Source organism: Mirounga leonina, unplaced genomic scaffold (assembly GCF_011800145.1).
Source record: "Mirounga leonina isolate KUSES-001 unplaced genomic scaffold, KU_Mleo_1.0 Mir_150, whole genome shotgun sequence".
Taxonomy (NCBI): Eukaryota; Metazoa; Chordata; class Mammalia; order Carnivora; family Phocidae; genus Mirounga; species Mirounga leonina.
In genome coordinates, this window is record NW_023270374.1 from 7532825 (window position 1) to 7559870 (window position 27046).

At 41.4% G+C, this 27046-nt stretch overlaps 1 protein-coding gene and 1 non-coding gene across 2 annotated transcripts; both read left to right on the forward strand.

The window, feature by feature from the left end:
- The first annotated feature begins 215 nt into the window (after positions 1-215).
- SNX5 (sorting nexin 5) lies at positions 216-27046 on the forward strand. Its single transcript, XM_035005798.1, has 14 exons — positions 216-315; positions 555-637; positions 11336-11440; positions 12943-13053; positions 13877-13998; positions 15170-15293; positions 16975-17070; positions 18220-18325; positions 18411-18486; positions 19436-19475; positions 19564-19650; positions 21313-21472; positions 25046-25131; positions 26250-27046. The coding sequence occupies exons 2-14, from the start codon at positions 587-589 to the stop codon at positions 26298-26300; spliced, it is 1215 nt and encodes a 404-aa protein (XP_034861689.1). The 5' UTR covers positions 216-315; positions 555-586; the 3' UTR covers positions 26301-27046.
- On the forward strand, positions 6374-6610 carry LOC118011647. The gene has a single exon (XR_004679522.1). It is a non-coding gene; the product is annotated as a small nucleolar RNA SNORD17 (small nucleolar RNA).

Sequence of the window (27046 nt, forward strand, 5' to 3'; positions counted from 1 at the left end):
CCGCCTAAGGGGCGGTGGTACCGGCATGCACTGCGGCGCAGCTAGCCTCTCCTTCACTGCTACAGACACTCCCGAGATCCTTGGGGAGTCCCTCCCCTCAGGCGTTAGCGCGGGCTCCTCCAAATCGCGCCCTTACGCTCTCACGATATCTTGTTTACGTCACAGCCTGTCGCCATCTTGGACTCTGGCTAAGTAATAAATTGCCCCGCGCAAGAGCGCGGGATTTCTTGAGACGCGCGTTGCTGAGAGTACCCGTTGCTCCGAGTCCTTGTCGCGGCCCTGCGGTCGGCCGTTTCCGCGTGGCCCGGAGCGAGGGTAGGCCACGCGTAGCTTTTTTGCCCGGCTCCAAGATGGACGGCAGCGGGGACGGGGGAGGCCGCTCTGGGGGAGCACGTGGCGCGCCGCTGGCCTTTCCCGGGGCTGCTGGGATGGTGGCGGAGTCCGGAGGCCTCCCGCCGCGGTCGGGCAGGGAGGCTGGCGGAGGCGGGGCCGCGGCCGCCCCTGAGAGGCGCCCCGGAGGCGGCGGCGGCCCAGCCTCTTCTTTCCCCGCACAGCCAGAAGGCCCCCGCTCGAGGCCCGCGTCGCCATGGCCGCGGTTCCCGAGTTGCTGCAGCAGCAGGAGGAGGACTGCAGCAAGGTGAGGCCCTCCTCGCCCTCATGCTCCAGGACGGGAGGCCCCGCCGACCTCCCGGAGCCCCACATTCCTTCCCCTATTCCTCGGGGGCCGCTCCTGCAGCTCTGTTTCCCCGCAAAATCCACCCCCACCTCCCGGCCACGCGGAGGCACCCGCCGGACCCCGCGCGCCCTTTGCTCCCTCCTCTTTGAGGGCCGCAGACCCGAGGCGAGAGCGAGCATCGCGGGACGGGTCCTGGTAGCACGCGTCCGGGTGTCCGGTACCGAGGGCGCGCGGCGAGTCTCTGGAGCTTCTCTCTGCAGACTCGAAAAGTACTCTCACGTAAAAAGTTGTGAAAACTCCTCTGGCTTTGTAAAGATTTGACGGTGAATGTGAAATCCACTTATGCAGTAAATGGCATATTTTGGTTTTGTTGCCTTCGAACTGCACCCCCACCCCCCCTTTTGGGAAAGCTTTTTGGCCCATATACTGGGGAAATTCCATCAAGTCAAATCTGAAGCATGTTCTTTAGAACTTTGTAAACGCCAAATGCGTCACTGCGGGAATTTTGTCATTTTTTAGTAGGTACTCAAATACTTGTTAAACTTAGTTTTTCCTTCCAAAAACTTTTGTGTTTATGTAAGCTAGCCCTATGCCCCTTAAATCTTGAGGTCTAAAAGAAAACTAATGCAGTAAGTTCAGGTTATCTTTCATTGGTCGTTTACACTTGTTAGTTTCGCAATTCAGAGGTGGGTACGAGCCACAAGGTTATGTGCAGAATCATCATCGTGAAAGTTTTTCTGACAAAATTAAAGAAATTTAAGAATACAAAGCTCTCTCAAATGTAAGTAACCTGGAGGGCATCTTACAGAGTTCCATCTACTTAGAAGTCAAAGGCATCCTTTGATCCACACACAGCACGTGTGGAGAGACTTTTCTTCATCTAGGAAGTACAGAAGTTAACACACAGCTAGCTGGATTCTTCCAACAAGGGTATCATTGCTACGTTAGTTATTGAAATGCAACTTTGTGTGTGAGGTAGGGCTCTTGATTGGGGTTTTTTTTTTTTTTGAGAGTTGAAGTGTTTTTTTTTTAACTAAAAGTGGAAGCTTGGTCATGATTCTTTTTAGAATACTATAGACATAGTTTTTTCTGAAGAAGTTTAGATGCTGAATAGGAATTTTGACGGCAATTTGACGACCCCCTCCCCTCAATCTGGTACCTCATCTCTTGATCCAGAATCTGTTTCATATCGCTATTTAAAAGGACTTAACTCCTTCAACTGACCTTCTTATGTTACTGCACTGTATTGTAGCGGGCTTTTAAAGTAATTTTCCCACTACTCTGAGCTCCAGTAGAATTGGAGGATTATAAAGGCTATTCCCTGCCAGTTTTAGTGGATACAGGAAAGGATTATACAGCATTATTAAGTTACAGAAATCAGGAAATAAAAAAACTTAATAAAATACTACTCTTACTCATGGCTTTGTTTTACCTCCCACCCTTTTTTTTAAAGATTTTATTTATTTGAGGAAGCCACAGGCAAGGGGGAGGGGCAGAGGGAGAAGGTGAACAGGCTCTCCGCTGAGCAGGGAGCCCGATGTGGGACTCACTGGGACCCTGGGATCATGACCTGAGCCGAAGGCAGGCGCTTAACGGGCTGAGCCACCCAGGCACCCTCATTTTGCTTTCTTATGTCTGTGATGTTAGCCCTGTGCTGTGGATTGAGTCTAAGTGGTTTTCACTGTTAAGCAAAAGGGAGTTTGGGACAAATGTGAAATAACAGGAAGTCAAATCTTGGGCAAACTATTTTCTTGCCATAATACAGCTTTTAGTCAAGTGAAGTATTTTACATTTTTACAGAAAATGTTTTAAGTGTAAACCTCCCATATACTTACGGATTTACATGAGGATAGGGGTTCATGGGGTTTAGATCCACTAATAAAGTAGGGAATGTAATTGACTCGAGAATTTTGAACAGTCATGCAGCAAGTACTTTTTTCAGCTTGGTCAGCAAAACTAAAAGGAGTATTGGTTTGTATCTGGTAGCCTGATATTTCCGTTTAGTTACATCCGTTAGTTGAGGGTGTTGGGATTTGTCTCCTTTCCCAGAAAGCAGTTGAGGAAAAGAGATACATGATTAATTTTGTTTTTTTAACTCCACTTTAGTAGTAGGAAAGATTGTATTTTGATCTTTAGAAAAGTAAGGTTTTACCAAGTCTAGCTCCTGAAAGGGTTAAAATATTAACCCATTTTAGGCCTTATCGTCATGATAAACTAGTACTGAGATTCCCCATTCCTCCAGAGTTCTCTGGTGTCTTGGAGTTTTTCATGGGTAGGCGAAAATAATTGGAGATTATGCAGGACCTTGTTTTTGCAAATTAGTTACCCTGGCCTTCAGTCATTTTGTGCTTTTCCAGGCTTTCTGGGCCTTCCCTTTGCCAAAAAGTCATTAAAATAGGTGGGCAGCATGTTTTTGAGTTTCTACTTAGAGTGTCATTGTGTATCTTTCTAAGTTGATGAGTCTCATTCCTGTTAGTCTAGCAAACCTATGGTAAATTGAATTGTGGGTCTTGATTGCCTCTTGGACTTTTTTTTTTTTAATGATAAATTGCTACTAGAGTGTAGTTAAGTTTAACACATAAGAAAAGCTGTGAGGTGATACTCCTCCCCATCTACCGCCATTACAGCTTAGCCCTTAACTAGTTGGTTATGTGGAATTTGGTTGAATGGGGTCTCCTCAGCCAGTCATTAATGTTTATGGTGCTGCTCTGGTTTGCAACTAGTTGTTTTTATTTTATTTATTTAAGGATTTTATTTATTTTGGAGACAGCACGAGTGGGAGGGGCAGAGGGGAAGGTAGAGATAGAACCTTAGCAGGCTCCACGCAACGTGGAACCTGAGTGGAGCCTGACTGGGGGGTGCAATCCCAGGACCCTGAGATCATGACCTGAGCTGAAACCAAGAGTCAGATGCTTAACAGACTGCTACCCAGGCGCCCTGTGTGTTTTGGTTGTTTTTTAAAGATTTTATTTATTTGTGGAAGTTGTGGGGACACTATTCTCTTTCAGCTTGAATGAAGAGTGACCTACAGTTTGTTATAGGAACAATCTTGAACTTTTAACAATACTACAGCAAGTCCAAATTTACTAATTTTTGTGGACTAAAGTTTATACTAAATGGTTGACTTCATTTTTCTCTTAATTTTCTACATGCCAGAAGTGTGACTTAATCAGAGCTGCCCAAACCTTAGTTCTGGATCAGTAACTTGTACACTGTGTCTGAGGATCCTTATTTGTGAATACTACTTTGGCAGGTCATAATCTGCTCACATTTTGTTTTTGGCTGTGAGGAAAAAGTGGCCAGGGGAGAATTTTCTACACTTTGAGATTCTCATTTGGTGAGACCTAACCATCTAATATAGAGCTTTATTTTATTTTATTTTTTTAAAGATTTTATTTATTGACAGAGAGACAGCGAGAGCAGGAACACAAGCAGGGGGAGTGGGAGAGGGAGAGAAGCAGGCTTCCTGCTGAGCAGGGAGCCCGATGTGGGACTCGATCCCAGGACCCTGGGATCATGACCTGAGCCGAAGGCAGACGCTTAACGACTGAGCCACCCAGGCGCCCTAGAGCTTTAGTTTAAAGCAGGATTTCTCAATCTAAATACTGTGGACATTTTTTGCTTGATAATTTTTTGTTGTGGTGAACTGTCCTGTGCATTGTAGGGTGTTCATTAGTATTCCTGGCCTCTATTAGGTGATCGCTCCCTTCCCTCCAGTAGTGAGAGTAAAATTACGCATTGTCAAAGGTCCCTTGAGAATCACTTCGTAACTTTTCTCCCTAAAATGTGTGATATGTGTGGGTCAGTTTGTGTTACAGAGGTTAATATATAGTAAGCCCATTTCAGATTTTGTCAGATCTAGGATTGATAAATCCTAAGGAAATAATATGCTGTATAAAAACATAAGCATTGTTGACCATCTTTGGAATTAGCTTTCTTACCAGTATTGAGGAACCATAACAAAAGATGGTAAAAGGTGGTATTCTTCAGCAGGTTCTGGGCAGTTGAAGGTTACAGGGGCAGCTTGTTTACCATGGTGGAGTTCAGTGCCACTTCGGAAACCTGAGGCTGCTGAGGCTCTGACACAGCACTCGCGGAGCATTGTGGGCCGAGATGCAAGCTCACGGAGAAGCGTGCTGTGGGTAGAACTGGTGTAAAATCCTGCTTTTTGAACATCTTGCTTTGTCAGGGCCTGAGTGCTTGAGGAAATTAGGCAAGAGTAGTTCTTTAGGTTAGTACTCCAAATGCTTCAAATAACCAGTGGTGAAAAGCTCATACAGTGAAGTTAGGCAGTATTTAAGGAAACGACCTAACTTCTAATGAACCCAGTTCTTTTGAGGAAAGTATTTCAGAGCTTTGTAAAATTCTGCCTTTACTTTTTGAAACGGCAGGAAGACAGCTGCAGGACATCTTGTCTCACATGAATGTGGCAAACTTCTCACAAGTATAACTTGAAGTTTTTCTGCATGATCTAGCTTTCCAAAAAGCTATTTCTTTACCTCTTAACACCTATTTATAATTGGCCAATGAGTTAACTCTTAAAAAGAGATCTTCCCCCAAAAGAGGAATGTGGAAATCATCAGCTGTTTCACACCCCAAATGCAAACCATAAATACCACAGGGGGGAGTGTGTAAGTTGTAGTTGGAGGAGCAGAGAAATGACCGAACTTCCTTCACTTTAGAAATTGGGTCCTTGGCTTGATTCCCTCCTGCTTTTCCTTTCACAAATTTGGTGTAATTTTTTAAAGTACTACTATGGTCTGGAGAGAAAGGGTAATTTTCTCAAGATAATTGCTTATGTTAACCTGCGGTGTGCATTTTCTGCCCGAAGAGTTTATGGTTTACTTGTTTTGGTGGGGCAGACTCGTAAGTTTTCATTCTAGTCCGTGTAAATTGTGAAGAGTACAAATGCAGATGTCACCAACTTCCAAGGCTTTGGCTTGGCCTTTCACAGAGAGCACTACAAAGCTTGAACATTGTGCTGATGGATACAGAGAGCTGGTAAATGATAAAATTTTAAAAAGCTGGTATTGCAATCTTTGCATCTGAATGATCTGGGAAATATGTCTTACCTCGGACTCAAAGCAGAAGAAACACCACCACGAAGCAGGCTGCCTTCTCTTTGTATGCTACCATTTGTGTCTCAAATTTAGATGACACAAGCTTAACTTCAGACAGTTCTCTGTACATGTTGCTGAACCACTTCATTGGTGGTAAAGGTCAATTTTATTCTCAAACCTATGTGTATTTCATGAAAAAAAGTTCATGAGGATCAGGCGGTGAGTGTTTCTAGTATATGTGCTGCCTAAGCGAGCATGGTGGTTAATGTTTCTAAACACCCTCATCATAACTAGTGTGTAAAATAGCAGGATTGTTTCAGAGGGCCCTGGACTTGATAGACCAGGAAACTGCTGGGAGCAGCCTTGGTGGGTAGGCAAAGGACTTGAGCTCTGAATGGATTTGTTGGAGCTACTTCCTATGTAGTGTTGGTTTATTGATTCCTAGTAAAAATTCTGTGCTACAAGATCATTACAGATCATATAGTTCAACCTATTTGTTTTGTGAGCTCATTTGAAAATACTTCAGGTATCTGGCATATAGATGGATTTCTTGAAATTAATGTATTTAAGCCAGTAATTCAACTTAATCTTTCTGGTTCCTTGTTGGAATTTGACTAGTTCATAGGCTTGCAGCTTTGTGAAGTGATGATTCAGTTTATCCATTCGCTGAGTGCGCTGCGCTGACCTTCTTCCAAGCCTCGGTTCCTGTTCTAGGAACTTGGGGCTACGTAGCCTCCAAATGCCCTGCAGTCTGCGGTGTTCTACCGTGGGCAGCTCGTGTGTTGGTAGACTACCGGTTAGAATGGTTGGTGTCAGCAGGGATGGGTCCCTCTGGGTCCCATCTCACCAAGATGAATGGTGGAAATCTGATCACTTGCTGCATCCCTTTATCTAGTTTTAAAAGCATATGACTTCCATAGCTATTACCTGTGTTTGTAGACTGAAATTTTCCAGAAGTCTTTGGTTCTGTTCTCTTTGAGGACTAAGATGATATTGGCAGGCCTGAATTATAGGAAGGGGAGATCCAGTTGGTGTGGGAGGAGGGAGGCAGGAGATGAGGACAAATATCTGTAAAAGCAGAGCTCATACATTGCTTATAGTTGATTGAATTGTTTCTCATGCACCAATGCTATGATGAAAAGCTGGAATTGAATGCAGATAATAAATAGCTTGTGGTTACCTTTCAGGATGGAGGAAAACATAACAAACACTTGGGGTAGCAATACTTGAACCATAAAGAGGGGTTTGGAGGAGGGTATGGTATTAGAATTTCTAATAGAGCACGTCTTACGAATTGAAACGGCGAAGTGTGTTTCATAAGTAGGGTCATGTGAGTCTTATTTTCAGAACTAATACAAATTTAGAGTAAGTCTGCAGCTGAGCTTTTTTTTTTTTAATTTCCTCAATAATGAGTATTGGGCTGAGCAAGGTGTACATATTTTTCTAGCTGAAATCCCGTTTCTTGGCTCTTGTGATCAAATTGAAAATCTGTTTTACAAGGCAGGCTTCTTGCCTGTTTTGGCTCATGTTGTTAACAGACCATTCATGGATGACATGTCATATTGCCCATCTCCCTGAAAGGGGTCTTAGTTCCTAGGCAGTAGGAAGGATAACAAAGCAAAATCCTTAGGAGATAGAAACCAGTTTAAAGGGAAGACTCATTGGTGTCACATGTGCTAGTGTATCCAACTTCTTCCTGTGTGCAAAACTGGTTTTATTTTTTATTTTCAAATTTTTATTTAAATTGTAGTTAGTTAACATACAGTGTAACATTGGTTTCAGGAGCAGAATCTAGTGATTCATCACTTAGTGTAACACCCAGTGCTCATCAAAAGTGCCCTCGTTAATACCCATCAATTTATTTAGCCCATCCCCTGCCCTAAAAGTTTGATGTAAATGGCTATTCAGCTAGCCTCCATTCTAGCAGAACAGTTACTGTGAGATAATTATTTCCCATTGTGTTGTGTCTTGTCATTTTGGTTGTATGGTGCTAGTGTAAATTGGAGTCTGTAGTCACCATAACATATACCTTATGTAAGTATTTTCTCTGTTCCTCTTGTTGATTCTGAATTTCAGAATCTAGCCTTCTGTGTTGTCCAGTCACAGAGGTAGGTACCCTTTGCCATCTGTAAGCCATTAAGCCATTTGAAGAGAGAGCTTTGCAGTGGTATTGTCTTGTACCAGCGTGAGTCATAAGTAAGATTTGGACCAAAAGTGGTCCTTAGCGGCTCAGAGCTCCGCAAGCAGTATCAGATGTCTCAGCTGTAAAGGTGATAAACAGGTGAGGAAATGCACAGGGATTCTGTATCAAGTTTTTTCCTTTTCAGGTTCTCTTACCAAGCATTCAGATTTTTTAAAAAAGATTTTATTTATTTATTTGAGAGAGAGTATGAGCAGGGGGAAGGGGCAGAGAGAGAAGGCAAAGCAGGTTCCCAGGACTCAAGGACCGTGACCCGAGCAGAAGGCAGACGCCTAACTACTGGGCCACTCAGGCGCCCCAGAAGAAAGTTTTAAAACTTCGTTGTTTGAGAGTAGATAACGTTTTGAATTCGATTCTCAGGAGGTACCTAAGGGAACTGGGAAACAGAAAAATTAATATGCCTAAGGTCAGATAGTTCTGAAGTTGGCTTCCTTGCTGATTTAAACAACCATTCTAGGCATTTTTGACCTCTCTGGCCCAAGTCAGACTGACAGTGTTGGCCTGCAGTGCTAAGCAGTACTCTGAATACTTATTTAGGATAGGGGATGGAGGTGTGTGAATGGGAGAAATACATGGAGGGGTGTTTTCCTTATACCCTCCATCCTGGTGATTTATTTAGCAAGTACTGTGGCATGGGGCTATCTGGTGTTGTTTTTGTTGACTAAGCAGAAGAAATGCTGACCTTTTAATCACACTTGTGCTTCCGGAGTCAGGATACAGTGCTGACTTAGAAGCTTTGAAGATTTCACAATTTTTTACTCCTTGATGATGTATCTGCTTCATTATCTGGAGGGTTATATGCTTCTTCAGTACAAGAAAGTTCATTTAACTTGTGAATGAGGACTCTTGAGTTGGTGATGACCTGAATGCTTAGAATTTTGCTAGTATCTTTTTTACAGACAATTCTTTAAGGCTCAAATGCAGACTTACTGTGTTATCTGGGGGTTTTTTGGTGGTTAAGACTATCATGTCAGGTGGTTGGATTTTTGTTTGAATCCCTTTCTAGGGTGATGTGTCCTGGCAAAAAATGATAACGTGCTGAAGAAGCTTGGATGCTTGGTATCTTATGGAAAGTCTTTTGAAATCTCCATTGGTTTTTGCTATTTCTTTGTGTCCTTGTTGCAAAAAACAAAAACCAAAACCTGATATTTCTATGCTGACAAAAGAGGAAGGTGGTAATATAGTAAGTAGTCTGGGGTTTTACCTCTCTATGGGTGAAAGTATGGGAAGAGAGGAAACCAGAATAATTTGTTGAGTGGAACAAAAAGCAGTTGGGAAAGTCCATTGTAGCTTTGACTGAGGTGCTTAAATGAACGCATTTACTAGATTATGTTCCCCTTGGGTCTTTCAATCTTAATTCAGAATGTAGTCCATGTGGAGTTTGTAGACTCATGGAGTTTGCTTCACTTGTAGTGGGCCAAAATGGAATTGTCAGTGTTCAGAAATTGAGAGCTGGCTAGAAACCAGGATTTGTGACTTGGGAGCTGGAATCTTAGGAAAGAGCACCTTAGACCTGTCCCATGGGCTACCCTGTCTTTCCAGCAGTATCTCTTGTTTCTTTTATACCTGGCCTATTTATTTCCTGGACTACCAGATATAAACATAAGATAGTTGTCATGGCCAGTATTCTCTGCAAACAAATTTTTTTGTATTTTGAGGTCTTTTCCAACACTGTATTTGCCCAGTGGTAAATGAACAGAAGGAAGGAAGCTTTTATCAGAAATGTCAGAGCTAGAGTCACAGTTGTGATAAAATGAAGTATCTCTGACCTTGAAGCTTTATCTCTGTTTGCAGAGATCTCATAAATGGACATGTGAAAATTGAACCAAAGAAGCAAACATTTCATAGGAGTCATCAAGAATCCATTTGGAAGAAGTATTGGGTTGAGATGTCAGGGACTGTTAAGTATACTGTATTAATACCTGAAGCCTTTGTTTGTATAATAACTTTATTATTTGAAGCTTCGTTCTTAGAGGAGAGCCATTGTTCTAGGGCTGACTGGTTTTTGCAGTTTAAAATTTTTAGTTGCAGTGCTCACTGGGAAAGGAGAGTACTGATTGCTTCTAAGATAGAAAGGGGAGAGAAATAATCCATTTTTTGTATGTGAATATATTTAATCTTTATAGAACTGATTGAACCAGACTGTCTAGTTTCAAAAGTTAAACCTTGTTGTTGAACTTCAAATTTTGAAGCAAAGAATCCAAAAGGAAATTCAGAGGGAATTTGCTCTGTCATCCTCTTAATGCCAGTCTTCACTTGGCATTCGCTGGGTTCAGTAATCAGTGTTGTGACGCTTCAGCACTAGATTACTAGTTGGGTGAGAGGGGGATGAGCTGCTTATTCCACATACACTGTCATGCTGTGTTTGTGTCAGATCTTCAGATTGACCATCATTGTCTGCTTTCAGAATTAGGAAATTTATCACGTTTTAAATTTAATAGGAAAGCCATTTTAACCACATCCCCCCAACAATCTAGTTCTTCCAAAATTCTTCTTAAACTGGGAAAAGGAAATTGAATATTCTTTTCCTCTGAATTTCCAGATCACAAAATCGGTTACTTTTGCTTCCAGGGCAGTATTCACACTTTGTCCTTATGTGTCACCACAGTGGGATTCTCCTAATTGAAGCCTTTGTTTTTATAATAAATCACATCTTGTGTCTAGATTTCTCATCTCTTTGAAACAATCCCTGACTATAAATTGTTCTCTCGAGCTGATTTTTCTTATCCTTCTTTCTTCTCCTTCTACTTAGGAACCCTATACCGCATGCCTGTTCTCTGTGTCTTCTCTTTTTCTTAGTTTCTTTTTTTTTTTTTTTTTTTTAAAGATTTTATTTATTTATTTGAGAGAGAGAGAATGAGAGACAGAGAGCATGAGAGGGAGGAGGGTCAGAGGGAGAAGCAGACTCCCTGCCGAGCAGGGAGCCCGATGTGGGACTCGATTCCGGGACTCCAGGATCACGACCTGAGCCGAAGGCAGTCGCTTAACCAACTGAGCCACCCAGGCGCCCCTCTTTTTCTTAGTTTCTAACTTCTTTCAGTTCTGTGTACTATCTGGTAATGCTTCTTTGTAGTTGGGGTATTTATGTGAGAAGTTCAAGATCTCGTTCTGTCTACTTCAAAGCTGCTTTAGTTGAAATATTTGGTTAAGTGTATTTTTCTTGTAGACCTAAAATCATGTGGTTGCTTTGTTCAGAAATACAGGAATATTTTGGACCTACCCATTCATCTAAAGAGCAGGTTTCCCCACGATTTCAAATAAACTTAGGAGATATCTAAACTGACTTTGTTATAAATGATCTTGTATAGAATGCTTTTTAATTCCTAGCTTCCATTTTTGGAAGGATACTTTTTAACACTACAGTGAAGTTGAAACTAATAGCCAAAAAATGTATTTCAGCTGAGATCTGTGTCTGTGGACCTGAATGTTGATCCCTCGCTTCAGATTGACATACCCGATGCACTCAGTGAGAGAGATAAGGTCAAATTTACAGTGCACACCAAGGTAAGTGACAGAGTGACTTCAGTAATCAAAGCAGTGCTATGTTGTAGCTTTGTGGTTCACAGTGGGCAAGAAGAGATGATCCTGAACCAAAATGGTTGCTGTTTGTTTGCAGTGTAGCACGACTGCTGAGTGAGAACATCCCTCATCTTGCTTGTGGTGAGCATCAGATAAGTGCTCTTGCTTCAGCATTTTCCACTGTGGTGGAGCCTTAGGGCTGTGGGTATTGCTGATGTTCGTGTGGCTTATACTCTGCTTTATGAGGAAGCAAACCAGGCATAGTGATGTGTGGAGCCACTACCTACACAGCTCAAATCTTCCACCTTTGTTTTTATTTGCATGAGTGAGAAGTGCTTGCTTTTTCCCATATTTAGTAAGTTATTGGCCTTAGCCCCTCCTGCTCCTTGTGATTCAAAGCACTTTTTTCCTTATCCAATTTTTCAGAAAAGATTTTAATTTATTTATTTTAAAGATTTTATTTATTTATTTGACAGAGACAGAGATAGCGAGAGCAGAACACAAGCAGCGGGAGTGGGAGAGGGAGAGCAGGCCTTCCCCTGAGGAGGGAGCCTGACGTGGGACTCAATCCCAGGACCCTGGGATCATGACCTGGGCCGAAGGCAGACGCTTAATGTCTGAGCCACCCAGGCGCCCTAAAAGATTTTATTTTAGAGAAAGAGAGCATGAGCAGGGAGAGAGAGAATCTTCAGCATACTCCCCGCTGAGCCTGGAGCCTGATGCAGGGCTCAATCTCCAACCCTGAGAACATGATCTGAGCCAAAAATCGAGTCAGTCTGACCCACCCTGATGCCTCATGTACAAATTTTTAATTTGACAAAGGCAATAATGCCTATCTGAAAAATGTGGAGAGTAAACGTAATGTTTCAGAATCCATCCTTTCAGGAACATTTTCAGTGTCCTTTCTCCTTCCATACTAGTTAAAATGTATTGAATGCTTGTCTTAAACCAGGCATTGTAAAGGGTTTATATGGATTTAATTTTCTCTCTGTAATAACCTTATGATAGTATCGTATTATCCCCTTATACAGGTGAGGAAACTGAGCCACAGGTTTAAGTGAAATAAATGGCTGAAGCACAGTTTGAATTGGGCAGTTTGATTCTATACAAAGCTTTTGGGTTACATGCCATCTCCCGCATACAGACACGCTATCTGTACAGTCCTCCCCCATGTGGTTTTCTTTTAATACCTTGGTGGCTTGATTAGCATACCTCACTCAGGAGACAATGTGACGACTATGTGATTATATCTGCCTGAGTTGACCTGAGAGGTGGAGTTATGTGAAAAGAATTCCTTAAAGAACATGTTGAATCTTCAGCGATGACTTTTATAGTGAGGAGATCATGTGTTGCTGCTTTTGTTCTTGACTGGGTCTCACTGAGATGTTTTGTTACACAGAATTTTCCCATAGCACAGCCCAGGAAACCCAAACCGCTTTATCAGAAAGTGGTGGTTACCAGTTAACTTTTTACTCTGTTCTTCACAGACCACGCTGCCCACGTTTCAGAGCCCAGAGTTTTCTGTTACAAGGCAACATGAAGACTTTGTGTGGCTCCATGACACTCTTATTGAAACTGCAGACTATGCTGGGCTTATCGTAAGTGCATTTTGGAAAATCAAATAATCACTGAAGCCAGTTTCTTCTACCTTCTTACTCATTTTGTTTAAAGAGACTTTTACCCATTTTTTATAATGGATTGTGAAAACTCTGATTTCATTTACCAACTAGACCATGTACTATTGGTAAGGCTAAACTACATGAGAATCGTGTTATAGCTGTGAGGTGAAGCATACATACACTCTTAAGACCTGCATAATAGACTAAATGGTTTCATGGTTTGAATCTTCTCTACCTTTGGGTTTGGTATTTCTCTGGTACTTCCAGGCATCAAGTAGAATTGATTTCTAGGAAAACCTCAGAATGGTAATGGTGTACAGTAAATTTCTCAAAAAGTGTCCTCCGCTCAAGGAGTAGAGGAAGCAGTTGTCTTTGTGCTAATAAAAGTAGTGTTGAAGCTTGTGTTTGAGAATATTCTGTTCATCAAAATTGGAATCTCTAATTATCCTGTGGAATTAAAAATTGCCTTTGATGTCTAGAGACTAAGTTTGATGGTGCTTCACAGACTTCATTTTAGCACTGATTGTCATATATACATTTTAAACTGACATTGAAGCAGGCTAAACACTATTATCCCCTACAAATCATCCGTAATGGATAACCTGAACAAATGATTACAGTCTGAGTGCCCAGTTGTGGGGAGGAGACTTCTTTTATATGGCCAAAAGGAATAAGGATAAGAGAAAAACAGTGGTTGACCTGTTAGTCCCACTGGGCTGGCTGCCTCCTTGTTGCATAGGCACTGAGTAGAACATCACTGCCGGGACAAGGATGCTTGCGAGTTAACCTGCCTCTCCTACAGATTCCGCCTGCTCCTACAAAGCCTGACTTCGATGGCCCTCGAGAAAAGATGCAGAAATTGGGAGAGGGTGAAGGGTCTATGACCAAAGAAGAATTTGCTAAGATGAAGCAAGAGCTGGAAGCGTAAGTGGGTTTTCTTGATGGGGCTGTATCTTTTGAGAAGAATCAAAGTGGTGAAGTGTACAGAAACCAGGAGAAGCTGGCCGTTTTCTAAAAGTATGGCAGCTAATTAGTTGCCTAGTGCGCTGTCCTGTAGAACTGTGTTTTGCGGTTGATTCCCTTGGGCGGGGGCGGGGGGAGGGGGACGGACACTGGATAGATTGATTGTTTTCCCCCATGTGGACTACTTGTTCTAGAATGCTGGTCTGGCATAGTGAAGAAGTAAGCCTTTGTGTCTTTATAGATAAGAACTCTTCAGGTTGCTGATAACGTACTAAGTCTTATTCCCTGAAGTCCGCTGACTGATGTATAGCTGAAACTAGACTGCACTGATGCGGTTGCAGAGAAGCACTCTGAATAATAATCACATTGATGGTTTGAAAGAAGTCCTAGGTTCATAGGAAGCATGTTTAATTTGGTTGTAATTATTTCAAACAAAACCGTATCACAGTTGGGGATTTGCATTAAAGTTAGTTACGAAATTATCCTTGCACCTCTAACTTGGCTCCCTCCACCACTTCCACTGTCAGTGTGGTGCCCATCTCAGCAGTTGTCCTCTGTGCTCTGCCCCACGGCCATATTCTCTAGGGCCAGTGTTCACACACCTCAGGTACTAAGTCATTCCGCACATGCTGGAGTACCTGTCATGGCCTGTTCTGAGAATAAGATACTGAGCACAACAGACTGAAGTCCTACCATTGAGAAGTTTAGAGTGATCTGTAATACCTAGGTTGAGATAAAGTCCCTTTATAATGTGTGATAATTCCAAGCCTTATTAGACTTCAGTGCTATGTATGTGGGTGCAGGACTAAGGCATTTTCTTCGTTGTTTGACAGAAACCAGTGTTCTGTGGCTGCTAAATACTAGCAGTAATTGCATGTAGGTTTGGACTTTGTAGACTTGCTCTCTTAACTCCGGTTATAATATTACTTTCCCCTTTCTTTGGTTTATTCCACAGGTTCCCAAATGGCAAATGCCTTATTACTAATTAGATAAAAGGTTATACCAAAATGTTTTGGTCCAGTTCAGGTTTTTTCCCTTAGTGGCATGAGCAGAACAGTGGTGATAACCAGGACCAATACTGGTCGTTTAGTCGAGCGGTGCCAGATGAATGCCTTGTGTGCTTCTCTTCCAGTGAGTATCTTGCAGTCTTTAAGAAGACTGTATCCTCCCATGAAGTCTTTCTACAGCGGCTCTCTTCTCACCCTGTTCTCAGTAAAGATCGCAACTTCCATGTGTTCCTGGAATATGATCAGGATGTAAGGCATTTTTGTTCCATTTCCATGATCCAGTGAAAATGCACATGACAGTATTTCTTCCTATTCCCCAGCCACCCCCCCACTTAGGGAAGGAGTGGGGGAGGGGCAGGGGGAGAGCGAGAGAATCCGGAACAAGCTCCATGCCTATAGGGCACAGAGCCCGATGCGGGGCTTGATCCCACAACCCTGAGATCATGACCTGAGCTGAAATCAAGAGTTAGATATGGATGCTTAACTGTCTGAGCCACCCAGGAGCCCCCATGTGACTGTATTTTTTTAAAAAAATACACTTGAGGAGCACCATGCTGACTCAGTCGGAAAAGCATGCAGCTTTTGATCTTGGGGTCATGAATTTGAGCCCCATGTTTGGGTGTAGAGATTGCTTTAAAAAAATAAATATACTTGATGGCCTGATATATTTTCTGAAAAGTTGACTTTTAAAGTACTGAATTTTTTAATGGGACAATGGAATCTTTTTTTTAGATACTGTTTCCACCTCCCCCGTAGATCCATTTCAAGACATTTTTATAAAATGCATCAAGATTACTTTTCTCGCCTTTTAATAAAGGACCAGTTTTTGCCTTCAGTTAATTTTGGGATTGTTTGTTTTGAAAGGTTTTATTTGAGAGAGAGAGAGAACAAGCGGGTGTGGGGGCAGAGGGAGAGGGAGAAACAGACTCCGCACTGAGCGGGGAGCCTGATGTGCAGGGATCATGCCCTGAGCTAAAGTCAGACACCCAACTGACTGAGCCACTCAGGCACCCCAATTTTGGGATTAAGAGGAATTTCAGTTCACATTTGTTTCTGGTTACCTGTTTGTTGGAAGGAGTTGTATGTTTTGCCTTATTTTTAAGATTTTATCTGTTTGAGAGAGAGCGTGCGTGCGCACACAAGCTTAGGGAAGAGGGATGGGGAGAAGCAGCCTCCTCGCTGAGCTAGGAGCCCAACGTGGGGCTCCATCCCAGGACCTGGAGATAGTGACCTGAGCTGAAGGCAGAGGCTTAACCATCTCTGCCCACCCAGGTGCCCTGTTGGCCTTTTTTTTTTCTTTTCTTTATTTATTTTTAATTACTTAATATGTTTGAGGCAAGCCCTGACTTAAGTTCCTCAGTATCATCTAACCAGTGAAGTTCAGTGAACAACATAGAACAACAGTACAGTAATTCAGCCAAGGATTTAAAGGCCACTAACACATGCCTGGCTGGCTCAGTTGGAAGAGCATGCAACTCTTGATCTTGGGTCCGTGAGTTTATTAAAAATAAATAAAGTATAAAATAAAAGCCACTGAGACTTAGTGCCAGGTATTTTTTCCAAAATATCTTTAGGTCATGCTTTTATTTTATTTAAGATTTTATTTATTTGACAGAGAGACAGCGAGAGAGGGAACACAAGCAGGGGGAGTGGGAGAGGGAGAAGCAGGCTTCCCGAGGAGCAGGCAGATGCTTAACGACTGAGCCACCCAGGCGCCCTTAGGTCACGCTTTTAGAACTGTGACCTGTGTTTAGGTTTTGCTGTTTATTCCTATTTAGACTTGGTGGCTAAGATGGAATTAAAAGGTATCTTATGTGTGTTCCTATGCTAGTACACAGTATCACTTGGAAGATACTTAAGAGCTTAAAGTACTTAGAGAAATATGTATACCATAAACTATTTTTTCATGATTTTCTTTCTTTTTTTCCAGCTAAGTGTTAGGCGGAAAAATACCAAAGAGATGTTTGGTGGCTTTTTCAAAAGTGTGGTGAAAAGTGCTGATGAGGTCCTTTTTTCTGGAGTTAAGGTAAGGGCTTTTAGCTGTTTGTAGAAAACTCTTCATGTTACATTTTATTTCTGCTGCTGCTTTTATTTCTTCACAAGAGATGTTTTGAAACAAATGGTATTAACCTCACCTAAAAATTTTTTAAATTTTGGTTATTTTTATCTACTCATTGAATTTTCACTTATATTCCTAAAATATCCTGTTCTCTTAAGTGAGGGGATAAGAACAGTCTCACACTTTGTTCTTTTTCTCCTTTTCTGTACAGAGAGCGGTTACTCAGTTTATTTTTTAAAAACAAAATAAGCTACAGGATTAGTATTTCATGCAATTCTCCAGGACTACTGTCCATTTTGGTAGACCCAGCCACACCAGATTTTTAATTTTATTTGCATGTCCAGATTTCAGGGATCTGATGTGAAGAAAAGAATGTAAAATACTAAAAGTAGTTTCACCTGTGTTTTGTTTTTTTTTTTTTTTTAATAATGTGGCTACTAGAAAAATTTTAAATAGCACATGTAGTTCACATATTTCTGTTGGACAGAGCTGTTTTAAAAGACTAACAAACAGGTCTCTCATTACCCTCATGGGTGATCTTTATCTCACTCCTCAGCCCCTTCCATTTTTTAACTGAGTTACCGTCTTGTGTTTAACTTTGCCACTTGTTGAGGGCTTGACCAAGGGGCCCAGAGTGTAGGTGCTGAGTAGAGGGCATTGTCAGGAATTTGGAAACTCTAGGAATTTCTCTTTGGTGCATTTTAAGGTGTATGGGGCTGTCCTGTACTCACATATCACAGGATGTTTGGCATCCCTGACTGGTGCGCACCAAATATACCCCCCATACAAACAGATGTGGGTATCCACTGCTGAGTTGTAACCTGCCAGCCAGAACCACTTCTCTGCCAGGATTGCTGGATGTTAGAGAGGATACCAGAGTTTTCCTGGGCATTGTTGAGTGACTCTTAAATTGTTTTCTCTGTTGACATTTCCTGCCAACGCTTGAGTTTTGCTGATCTTGGGCATGAAATGCTGTCTTGTCAGTTTGGCTTTCCTTGGTCCATAAAGGTTAAAGTTCTTAATGCATGAGGTTATTTTCTTAATGTTTCTTCTAATGCATAATACATTCGTATTTTTAAGAGTTTTGCTTCTTAAATTTCTTTTTTCCCCTTTTAGGAGGTAGATGACTTCTTTGAGCAAGAGAAGAATTTCCTCATTAACTATTATAATAGGATCAAGGATTCATGTGCAAAAGCTGACAAAATGACCCGATCTCATAAAAGTAAATACCATTCACCCACTAGCCACTTAGCTTTGCTCATGTGCTAGCTCTGTTCATATAAAAAGGGCTGTCCTTGTTTCTGCAGATGTTGCAGATGACTATATCCACACTGCAGCCTGCCTGCATAGCCTGGCTTTAGAAGAGCCCACGGTCATCAAAAAGTAAGTTTTTGTTGGAAAAGCATTTTCCCTCCTCCCCTAATTGAAAAGCCCTGAGTGGTGTAATGAGGAATGACTGTATAGTTACACTTCTGCTTTTGAGTACCAGCTCATCAAGAGTAGAGGAAAGTATAGTCTGTAGCACTCAAATCTTTATACACCATGTGAACATAGACACAGTTTAAGATGTTTGTAGGGTACTCAGAGGGCACTTCTATACCAAACATGGTAGCTGTTGTCAAACTGTCCCCTTTTTTTGATTTAATTCTGGAGTTGTCTCTGAATGAAGTTTGCCTTATATGTTCTCTGGCAAGTGGTGTTTCACCTGGTAAAGCCATGGAATTAAGAAATTTGTTTTGGTTAAGGTGGTCTTAAGGGTAATGCAATGACCCCAGTCTGGTTTGAGCTTTTTTATATGAATTCACAGTTCCTCCATCCTGGGTATTTCTGGTGTGAGACCACTCTACTTAACAGTTAGGGCTTGGTTTAATAGGTGCTGGTGGTATTTCTGATTCGAAGATGGAAGTCAGGCTAATGTCAAAATGAAACAGTAGCTTTTTAAAAATTTTATTATTTTTTTTTTTATTTAAATAGCATATTTATGGTTTTGGGACACCCATGGTGGCAGCTCATTAGAACCTGCCCTTGGTTAACACAGCGTTGACATTGGTTAAAGACTATCTAGGAGCACAGTATCGGCATGGCAAGGTGGCTGAGGGGCACTGAGAGAGGGGTTGATAGCCACGAGTGTGGCACTGTAGATGTGCTCAGTTCTGTAACCATCTTCTCTACTAGATTGGGCCAGTTGGTGATGAAAGTACTAGTTTGCTAAATTAATTCTAAAGCACCAAACGCTCAGATTCCTGCATTTACTCATTCATGTCTTACTGAGAAGGTCCCGTTTCATACATGATTTTAAGACCTTAAGCCAAAATCATGTGTATCTTTTCAGGTACCTATTGAAGGTTGCTGAGCTATTTGAAAAACTTAGGGTAAGGATTTTTATGTTGGTCTTAATTATATATTTTATAATCTGTAGATTTTTGCTTAGATGATGGTGACCTTTACTTTTTTTAATAGAAAGTAGAAAGCCGAGTCTCCTCAGATGAAGACTTAAAGCTGACAGAGCTTCTCCGATACTACATGCTCAACATAGAGGCTGCTAAGGTAAGGCAGCAGGTGTTTAACTCGTCAGAACAATACAAGACCACCTTGCCATGACCCAGAAGAGGTCTCCTGTTAGAGATGTATTATTTTGTTCTTGTTTTTGTTGTTGAAAATGAAAGAAGGTAGGAGTTTGTCAGGATTGTTTGTGTAAGTAATACTGAATAAAGAGGTAAACTGAGACCAGTTTGGCCAGAAATTGAGTTGATTTGGGAATAGCAGAAGAATTGCAGTTCAGGAAACAGATGCTGTAGCAAGCTACAGGCAAGTGCATTAAGCGTTTGGGCTGGGCTTGTATTTAGTAGGAGTGTGAAGAGAGGGACATTCAAGCAGTTAAGTTCATTGGCTTGAGGATGTTTGTGCCAAGAAGTGAGTTGATCAGACAGGAGATAAGTCTCTTATCTTCTGGGTCTTCTATAAATTGGGCATTTGAAATCAGTCCCTTAGTTCTTAGGTTCCATTCTTTTGAGGGCACGTGTGTGAGATTCTCCATTTCATAGCCTCTGGTTCCATTTTAGATTGAAATCTTTTTACAGGAACATACCTTTTTGTGGCATTGTGTCCTTAGTTTGTATCAGGAGCAGTAGGAGTGGTGCTGAGTGGACAGATAGTAATTCGGGGGATTATAGGTTATTGGATGTGGGTATAACCGAACACATTCCAGAAGGGCTCTGAGGGAGAAGAGGTTTTGGGGTTTTGTGAGTTTTTTATTGAATTGCAGTTTTTGAGTCTATAAACCATTACTCACCAAAACCAAGACTAAGTGGTAAGCAGAATGACCTTTGGGAATGAAACATGCTTTCACTGGGCATAACACTGCCCTGAAATGTCATTAGGAAGTAGAAATTCATGATTTTCCTCATAGTTTCATTTTTAGTTAACTTGTCTTTTGGCATGTTTCCTTAGTCTTATATTTGGATATATTTTTATATACTTCAGACTATATTTCTTATTTTGTATTTTAATGGACTTGAGAGCTGATTATAAACCCAAGTTTTTTGAGTGTACACAAAAACATGTATGTTGAGCCTCCTGTATCTATTCTGCTTTAAATATGGTGGTAACTTGTACATTGCTGGAGATTGCAAATAGTCTTTATTTCAGATGTGAGAGCCTCTGTTGGACTTGAGGCAGGGCTTGTGGTGGGGTAAGGTCAGAAGAACGTTCTTCCTGCTGCCTCACTTGTGTTCTAGTAGCATCACTTGACCCGCCCAGCAGTGCCTGCTGTTTTGGTAGAAGTGATTAATTTTCTGAAACTGCTTTCCATGAGTGAATTATGGAAATGATTTGATCCTTTAGTTTTCACTGTTGGGTGTTTTTTTGTCTTTGTTTTGTTTTGGGTTTTTTGGATTTTTTTTTTTTTTTTTTTTTGATCCATATAAAGAATTTCCAAAAGCTCTCAACAGTGCTGCAAGAATTGCTGTTCCTAGGATAATCTTGAAATTAAAAAAAAAAAAACATAATGGAAGCGGGGGAGGTAGAAGTGGACTAGATTGTTGCCTTCTGACATTTCAGACAGTGCATTGGCACTGTGATACTTGGGCCTTTTTTTTTTTTTTTTTAATTTTAGAGTAGTTTAGATACTTACTCCTCCTGTTTTGTTCTCTAGCCATTTTTCAGGATAACTTTTAACTACCATTTGCTGTCTGTTAATTTTTTTCTCAGGATCTCTTATACAGACGCACCAAAGCCCTCACTGACTATGAGAACTCAAACAAAGCCTTGGATAAGGCCCGGTTGAAAAGCAAAGATGTTAAGTTGGCTGAGGCACACCAGCAGGAATGCTGCCAGAAATTTGAACAGCTTTCTGAATCTGCAAAAGAAGGTTGAGCAGGGCTATTTACTTTTTGCTTTTTATTTAGAAATAATTTCAAGCTTATAGAAAAAAAGTTGCACAGATAATGCAGAGAACACCTGTGCATTGTTTACTTGGAGTTCCCCAGCTGTCCATTTTGCCTCTTCTGCTTCGTCACTTGCACACACACGTAGTGGCACGTGTATGTTTATAAATGCACACGGGGTGGAATTTTCTTTTCCTTTTTCAACCATTTGAGATTAAGTTGTATCTACTGTCCTTTTATCCCTAAAAAAACTTTGTGTTGTATTTCTCTTATATCCCTATAGTATACTTACTGACTTTGGCAAACTTTGATGCAATACATTCCAGCCTGTTGTCTATATTCCCATTTTGTTGTTTGTCCCAATAACGTCCTCCTCTCTAGGGTTGCCATTAGGTTACCGTAGCTCTTATTCTGTCTCCTTTAATTCGGAAGGAACCCTTCTCAGGGACCCCTGCCCCTGCCTTTTTTTTAAAGATTTTATTTATTTATTTGACAGAGAGAGACACAGCGAGAGAGGGAACACAAGCAGGGGGAGTAGGAGAGGGAGAAGCAGGCTCCCCGCAGAGCAGGGAGCCTGATGCGGGACTCGATCCCAGGATCCTGGGATCAAGTCCCGCATCATGCTCCTTGCTCAGCGGGGAACCTCCTTCTTTCCCTGCCTGCCACTCTCCCTGCTTGTGCTCTCTCCCTCTCTCTCTCTGAAAAGTTAATAAATAAAATGTTAAAAAAAAAAAAAAAACTATAAAAAATAAAATGACATTTGCCTTTTGGGGGACCACAGTCTCTGCAAATAGTGTTCTTCATTTTTGGAATGTTTATTTCCTTATGGATAGGTTCTGGTTATGCATTTCCAGAATACTATCTGAGTAATGTGTCTTTCAGGTGTCTCATCTGAGGGCACCTTATGTCCCATTTCCCCCTCATTTGTGGTGTTAAGTTTGATTACCCAATCAGGGTGTTGCCCAATTTCTCCACTGTATAGTTAATCTCCCCCCACTGCCCCCCGCCGTGCCACTAATCAGCAGTGTGTGGGGAGACAGTTTAAGACCTTGCAGATAGCCTGCTCTTCATCATACTTTCTCCCTAAATTTAGTCTGTGTTGATTCTTGTCTGAGCCAGCCTTTACTGTGATGGTTGCAGAAAGGCAATTCCCCTCCCCCAGTTCTAGCATTCTCTTTCCAAGCCCTTGGCCATCATCATCCTTTAAACACAAGCCTTCCCTTCTTTCCCACATTTCCTTCCTTGTCATTATTAGAGACATGGGTTTTTGTTTCTGTTTTTTAAGATCTTATTTATTTGACAGAGCATGTGAGTGAGCACAAGCAGGGGGAACAACAGAGGGAGAGGGAGAAGCAAGCTCCCTGCTGAGCAGGAAGGATCATGACCTGAGCCGAAGGCAGACACTTAACCAACTGAGCCACCCAGGCGCCCCTGGGTTTCTATTTACAGAATTGTGACAAGATTTGGGTGCTAAGTGCTCATTCCTCCTGGGGTATGTTTGCTTCTAGGCCCTTCAGGAGACAGAGCCAGGAAATGGAGGGGTTTGTAACTCTTTTCAGAAATCATGAGTCCATGGTGGTGACTCAGTTCCAATCTATAGCCTTGGGGTTCTTTCTTGCCTACCCACTTCCAGAGTAGGGGGGAATATGGCTTAACTTAATTCAGGAGATAGAGTTCCATTTCCACAAAACAGGAGTGTAAATTGTAGTCTTCTCTTTAGGGGGTCTCACTACCTGGCAGTTCTCAGGGGACAATGGAACATGCCAGAAAGTAAAGAATGTATTTTCCTGAATGTGAATGTAATTATACTGATAATCTGTACCGAATTCACCCCCAAACTTGAGTTTCTGTGAGAAATCCCTATCTCATTTTAAAGACTTTGTTTTCTCAGAACTTTTTCCCCCTCCCCTGTGGTTCCGGAATCTAAGCATTATTTGAAAACGTTCTGATAATAGTGAGCCTTTGTGTTGGCTCATTGTTTTCAGTACTATAATTCCTTAGCTGTAAGAGACAGAGCTTCTCTGTACAAAAATCTTGAAAGGGGCATGCACATAATGCTCGCTTGGCTGTCTTTTGGATTCTTTTCAAAGGAATCTCCTTGCCGCCATGATAAAATAAATTTTTGCCTTTTGTTTTTAATTAGCTACTTTAAATTTATAAGGAAAAGAACACACTTCAAAACTCCTGAGTTGAAATCTTAAGTTATTACATAGGTCAGAGTTTACTAGCCCTGACAACTTCTGAGGGGATTAAAGAAAAACCGCAAAGCTTTAAAATGGTGCCAATTTAGGCCTGTCCTTACCTAAGGTTTGCTCCTGTGTTAGATTTTATCCTTTTTATTCAAAATAAGCCTGGTTATGCTATATTTAAAAGTACAGCGTTGTGTAGAATACTGCATTGAATGGGAGCATAGTACAAAAGATGGTGGTGTGGACAGGCATCACGGGAGAATGAGACAGGTTAGCGTTGAGTCCTGGTCCTGGGTGCAGGCCTAGAGGAAAGGAGTTTATCCTGATCTCCGGGAAGACCTATTTAGTATATCCAAGGTAATGTCATTAACCCTCATGATAAGATTTGTAAGTTTTTCCTTTTTAATGTTGGCTGCTTCATCTTTCTTTTGGTTGGTGCTGTGTAGACCTGGTACAGGAGGGTAAGTTTGCTCCTGAGGACTAGAGTGCCAGCTTGAGCTGGGGAGGGCTTTGACCAACGGAGTGATGACCAGAACTACACGTTTATGAAAGGAATCCAAGGGAGGAAGTACTTATTTTTGGTTTACCCTAATTTCTAATGGGGCATTAATCCTGAATAGTGTTTGGTGATAGAAAATAATAGATGTAAAGGTAGCATGTTGTATAGATCATATCTACAGAGAAGCAGTCTGAACATAAGCAGTAGTTTCACCACAAGTTTAAAAATAATCATTAAAGAAATAGCCATTGGTGCGGGTATGTATATGTGGCTCACCACCTCCCCAGCCTTCTTTCCACAAGTACTGGTGACTAGAAGTTCAGGGCAAGACTGCTCATTTCATAGATTCTCCCAAGTAGTCCGTGGCATTCTCTGAATTTTGATGCTCAGTAATTGGGTGCAGTGCTAGTGCTCATTTTAAAGGCAATGGCAGGGGCGCCTGGCTGGCTCAGTAGGTCGAGCATGTGACTCTTGATCTCAGGGTTGTAAGTTCGAACCCCATGTTGGGTGTAGAGATGCTTAAAAATAAAATCTTAAAAAAACAGGTGGGCGCCTGGGTAGCTCAGTTGGTTAAGTGTCTGCCTTCGGCTCAGGTCTTTATCCCAGGGTTCTGGGATCTATCCCTGCATCGGATTGCCTGCTCAGCAGAGGAGTCTGTCTGCTTCTCCCTCTCACTCCCTCCCCACTCATGTTCTCTCTCTCTCAAATAAATAAAATCTTTATTTAAAGGCAATGTCAGGTATATGTCCCAATTGCAGAAATAATATGAGAAAATGTGTGTATCAGTTTTGGAGATTATGTGTAAGAATGATATTTAGAAGTTAAAGATGGAAATTGTTCAGCTTTTGTTGGTATACATTCTTTTATAGAACTAATCAATTTCAAACGAAAGAGAGTGGCAGCGTTTAGAAAGAATCTAATTGAAATGTCTGAACTGGAAATAAAGCATGCCAGGGTAAGTGTTTTCCTCCAAAGTGTCCTCCAGAAGCTTTTTAGGATTCCCCCTCTCAGGTTATTTCCCAGTTCACTATCTCAGCATCATTGGGTGGATGACGTTTGTTTTGTGGTATTAATCTCCTGTGCGATTAATCTCCTGTGATGTAGGTGGGAGTCACTTGTTGGAATTTTTCTGCTGCAAACCAAAATTCTACAACATCATGATGAAATACTGCTTTGGAGAAGAGCATATTAGTGTCTTAATATTAATTTCTTTTTTTGTTTAGAAAGGAAGAACTTCCTTGTATATTTAATGTCTGTAGCTTAATTTGGTACAGAAAAGATGGAGAAAAATGGTTCTCAATTTTGGGTACACATTAGAATCTCCTAAAGGAGCTTTTAAAGACTTTTTGGTGCCCAGAGCAATTGGCTCAGTTTCTGGGCATGGCTCCTCCGGTGGTTCCTAGGTGCATCTGTGTGTGAGTCCCAGAAGTGCTGTCTGGCCCATCAGCATTGGTTAAGCAGGAAGACTTTGAACATATGTGTGTATTTTGAAGTTCTTTATTTTGACTACAACATTTATTTACTTTTTGATTAAGTCCAGGTCCTGTTGTGTATGACCTTTTAAATTGGGGTTTTGGAGTGTCCTGTATATGTAAATTATACGCGTAATGTTGAGTGTTCTGAGTTTTCTCAGTTCGTCTTTGTAAAGCAGTTTGTGCTAAGTTCTTTACGAATATTTATCATTTGTAATCTGAATTTTTAGCACTTTTTTATCCGGTCTTTCCAGGGCCTTCAATTTCAAAGAAAAATTCTTCTATAGCATTTAGGTTACGTCATAGTAAGCAAAATGGGCAGGATTGCATTGAGAGCAGACCTGCAGTGGAGCTGTGAGCTTCTCCAGGTGGCAGTCCCAGACCCTCAGAGGGAGAGGAACTCCACAACATGAAATTGGGGTGCAGGTTGTAGGATGAGGTTCAGTTGAGATTTAATGAAGAAAAGCACCCAATCCAATTTGGCTGGCTTTAAATCTCTTGTGAAAGTTTAAGTTGTGGGTTTGAGTTGAATTCTTACAGATATGTAGGAGGTCTGGACTCTAGAGAGATTCATTGGTCTGCCTCGACTTTTGTCTTCCAGAACAATGTCTCCCTCCTGCAGAGCTGCATTGACTTGTTCAAGAACAACTGATCTGCCTTTTCTCTGAATGAAGGACACGAATGTGAAAGAAAGCCAGCATCACTTGCACTTAAATCATCACCACAGAAGATTTACTACCTTTGACTTTAGTTTAAAATTATGTGAATAAATATTTTGATTTCTAAAAATCTTAACACTTAACCATGTTGGTTTAAAAATATTTCTATTGCATGCTAATTGGACGTAACTAATCTTTTCATTATGCATTTAATACCTCAAAGTGGGCAGAATCTACATGCTGAGTTTTCCTGTAATTTGTCTTTAGTTATAAAGAGTGCAGGAAACGTGCCTTCTGGAACCAAGTACAAGCAATGGCTTGGCGCATGTTGTCTCGTAGTTTCATGTGCCCATGTCCCTACAAACCAGTTAATTTAGAGTAGGTGCCACTGACAACAAATAAGTCAGCTGCTTGTTGCAGGTAACATATACATTCCATTCCTTAATGTGATTTCCCCCCCCCTTACACTCATGGTTCTTTATTCACCTTAAGTGATTGTACTATAACAAGAACGAGAAAATCTCATTTATATACCCTTTGCAGCTCCATTTTTTGTAGTTGGGATATAAATATTTGAGGGGAGAGAAATATCTTAGGGTATAAAAACAAATAATATGGCCTACTTTAGAAGATGGCCAGTCTATGTTAAGATGTGAGCAGCCCCCTTCCTGACTGTAGGGGGAGGTGTGTGTGTGTGTGTGTGTGTGTACTTTGTATAATAAAATAATAAATCATGTTA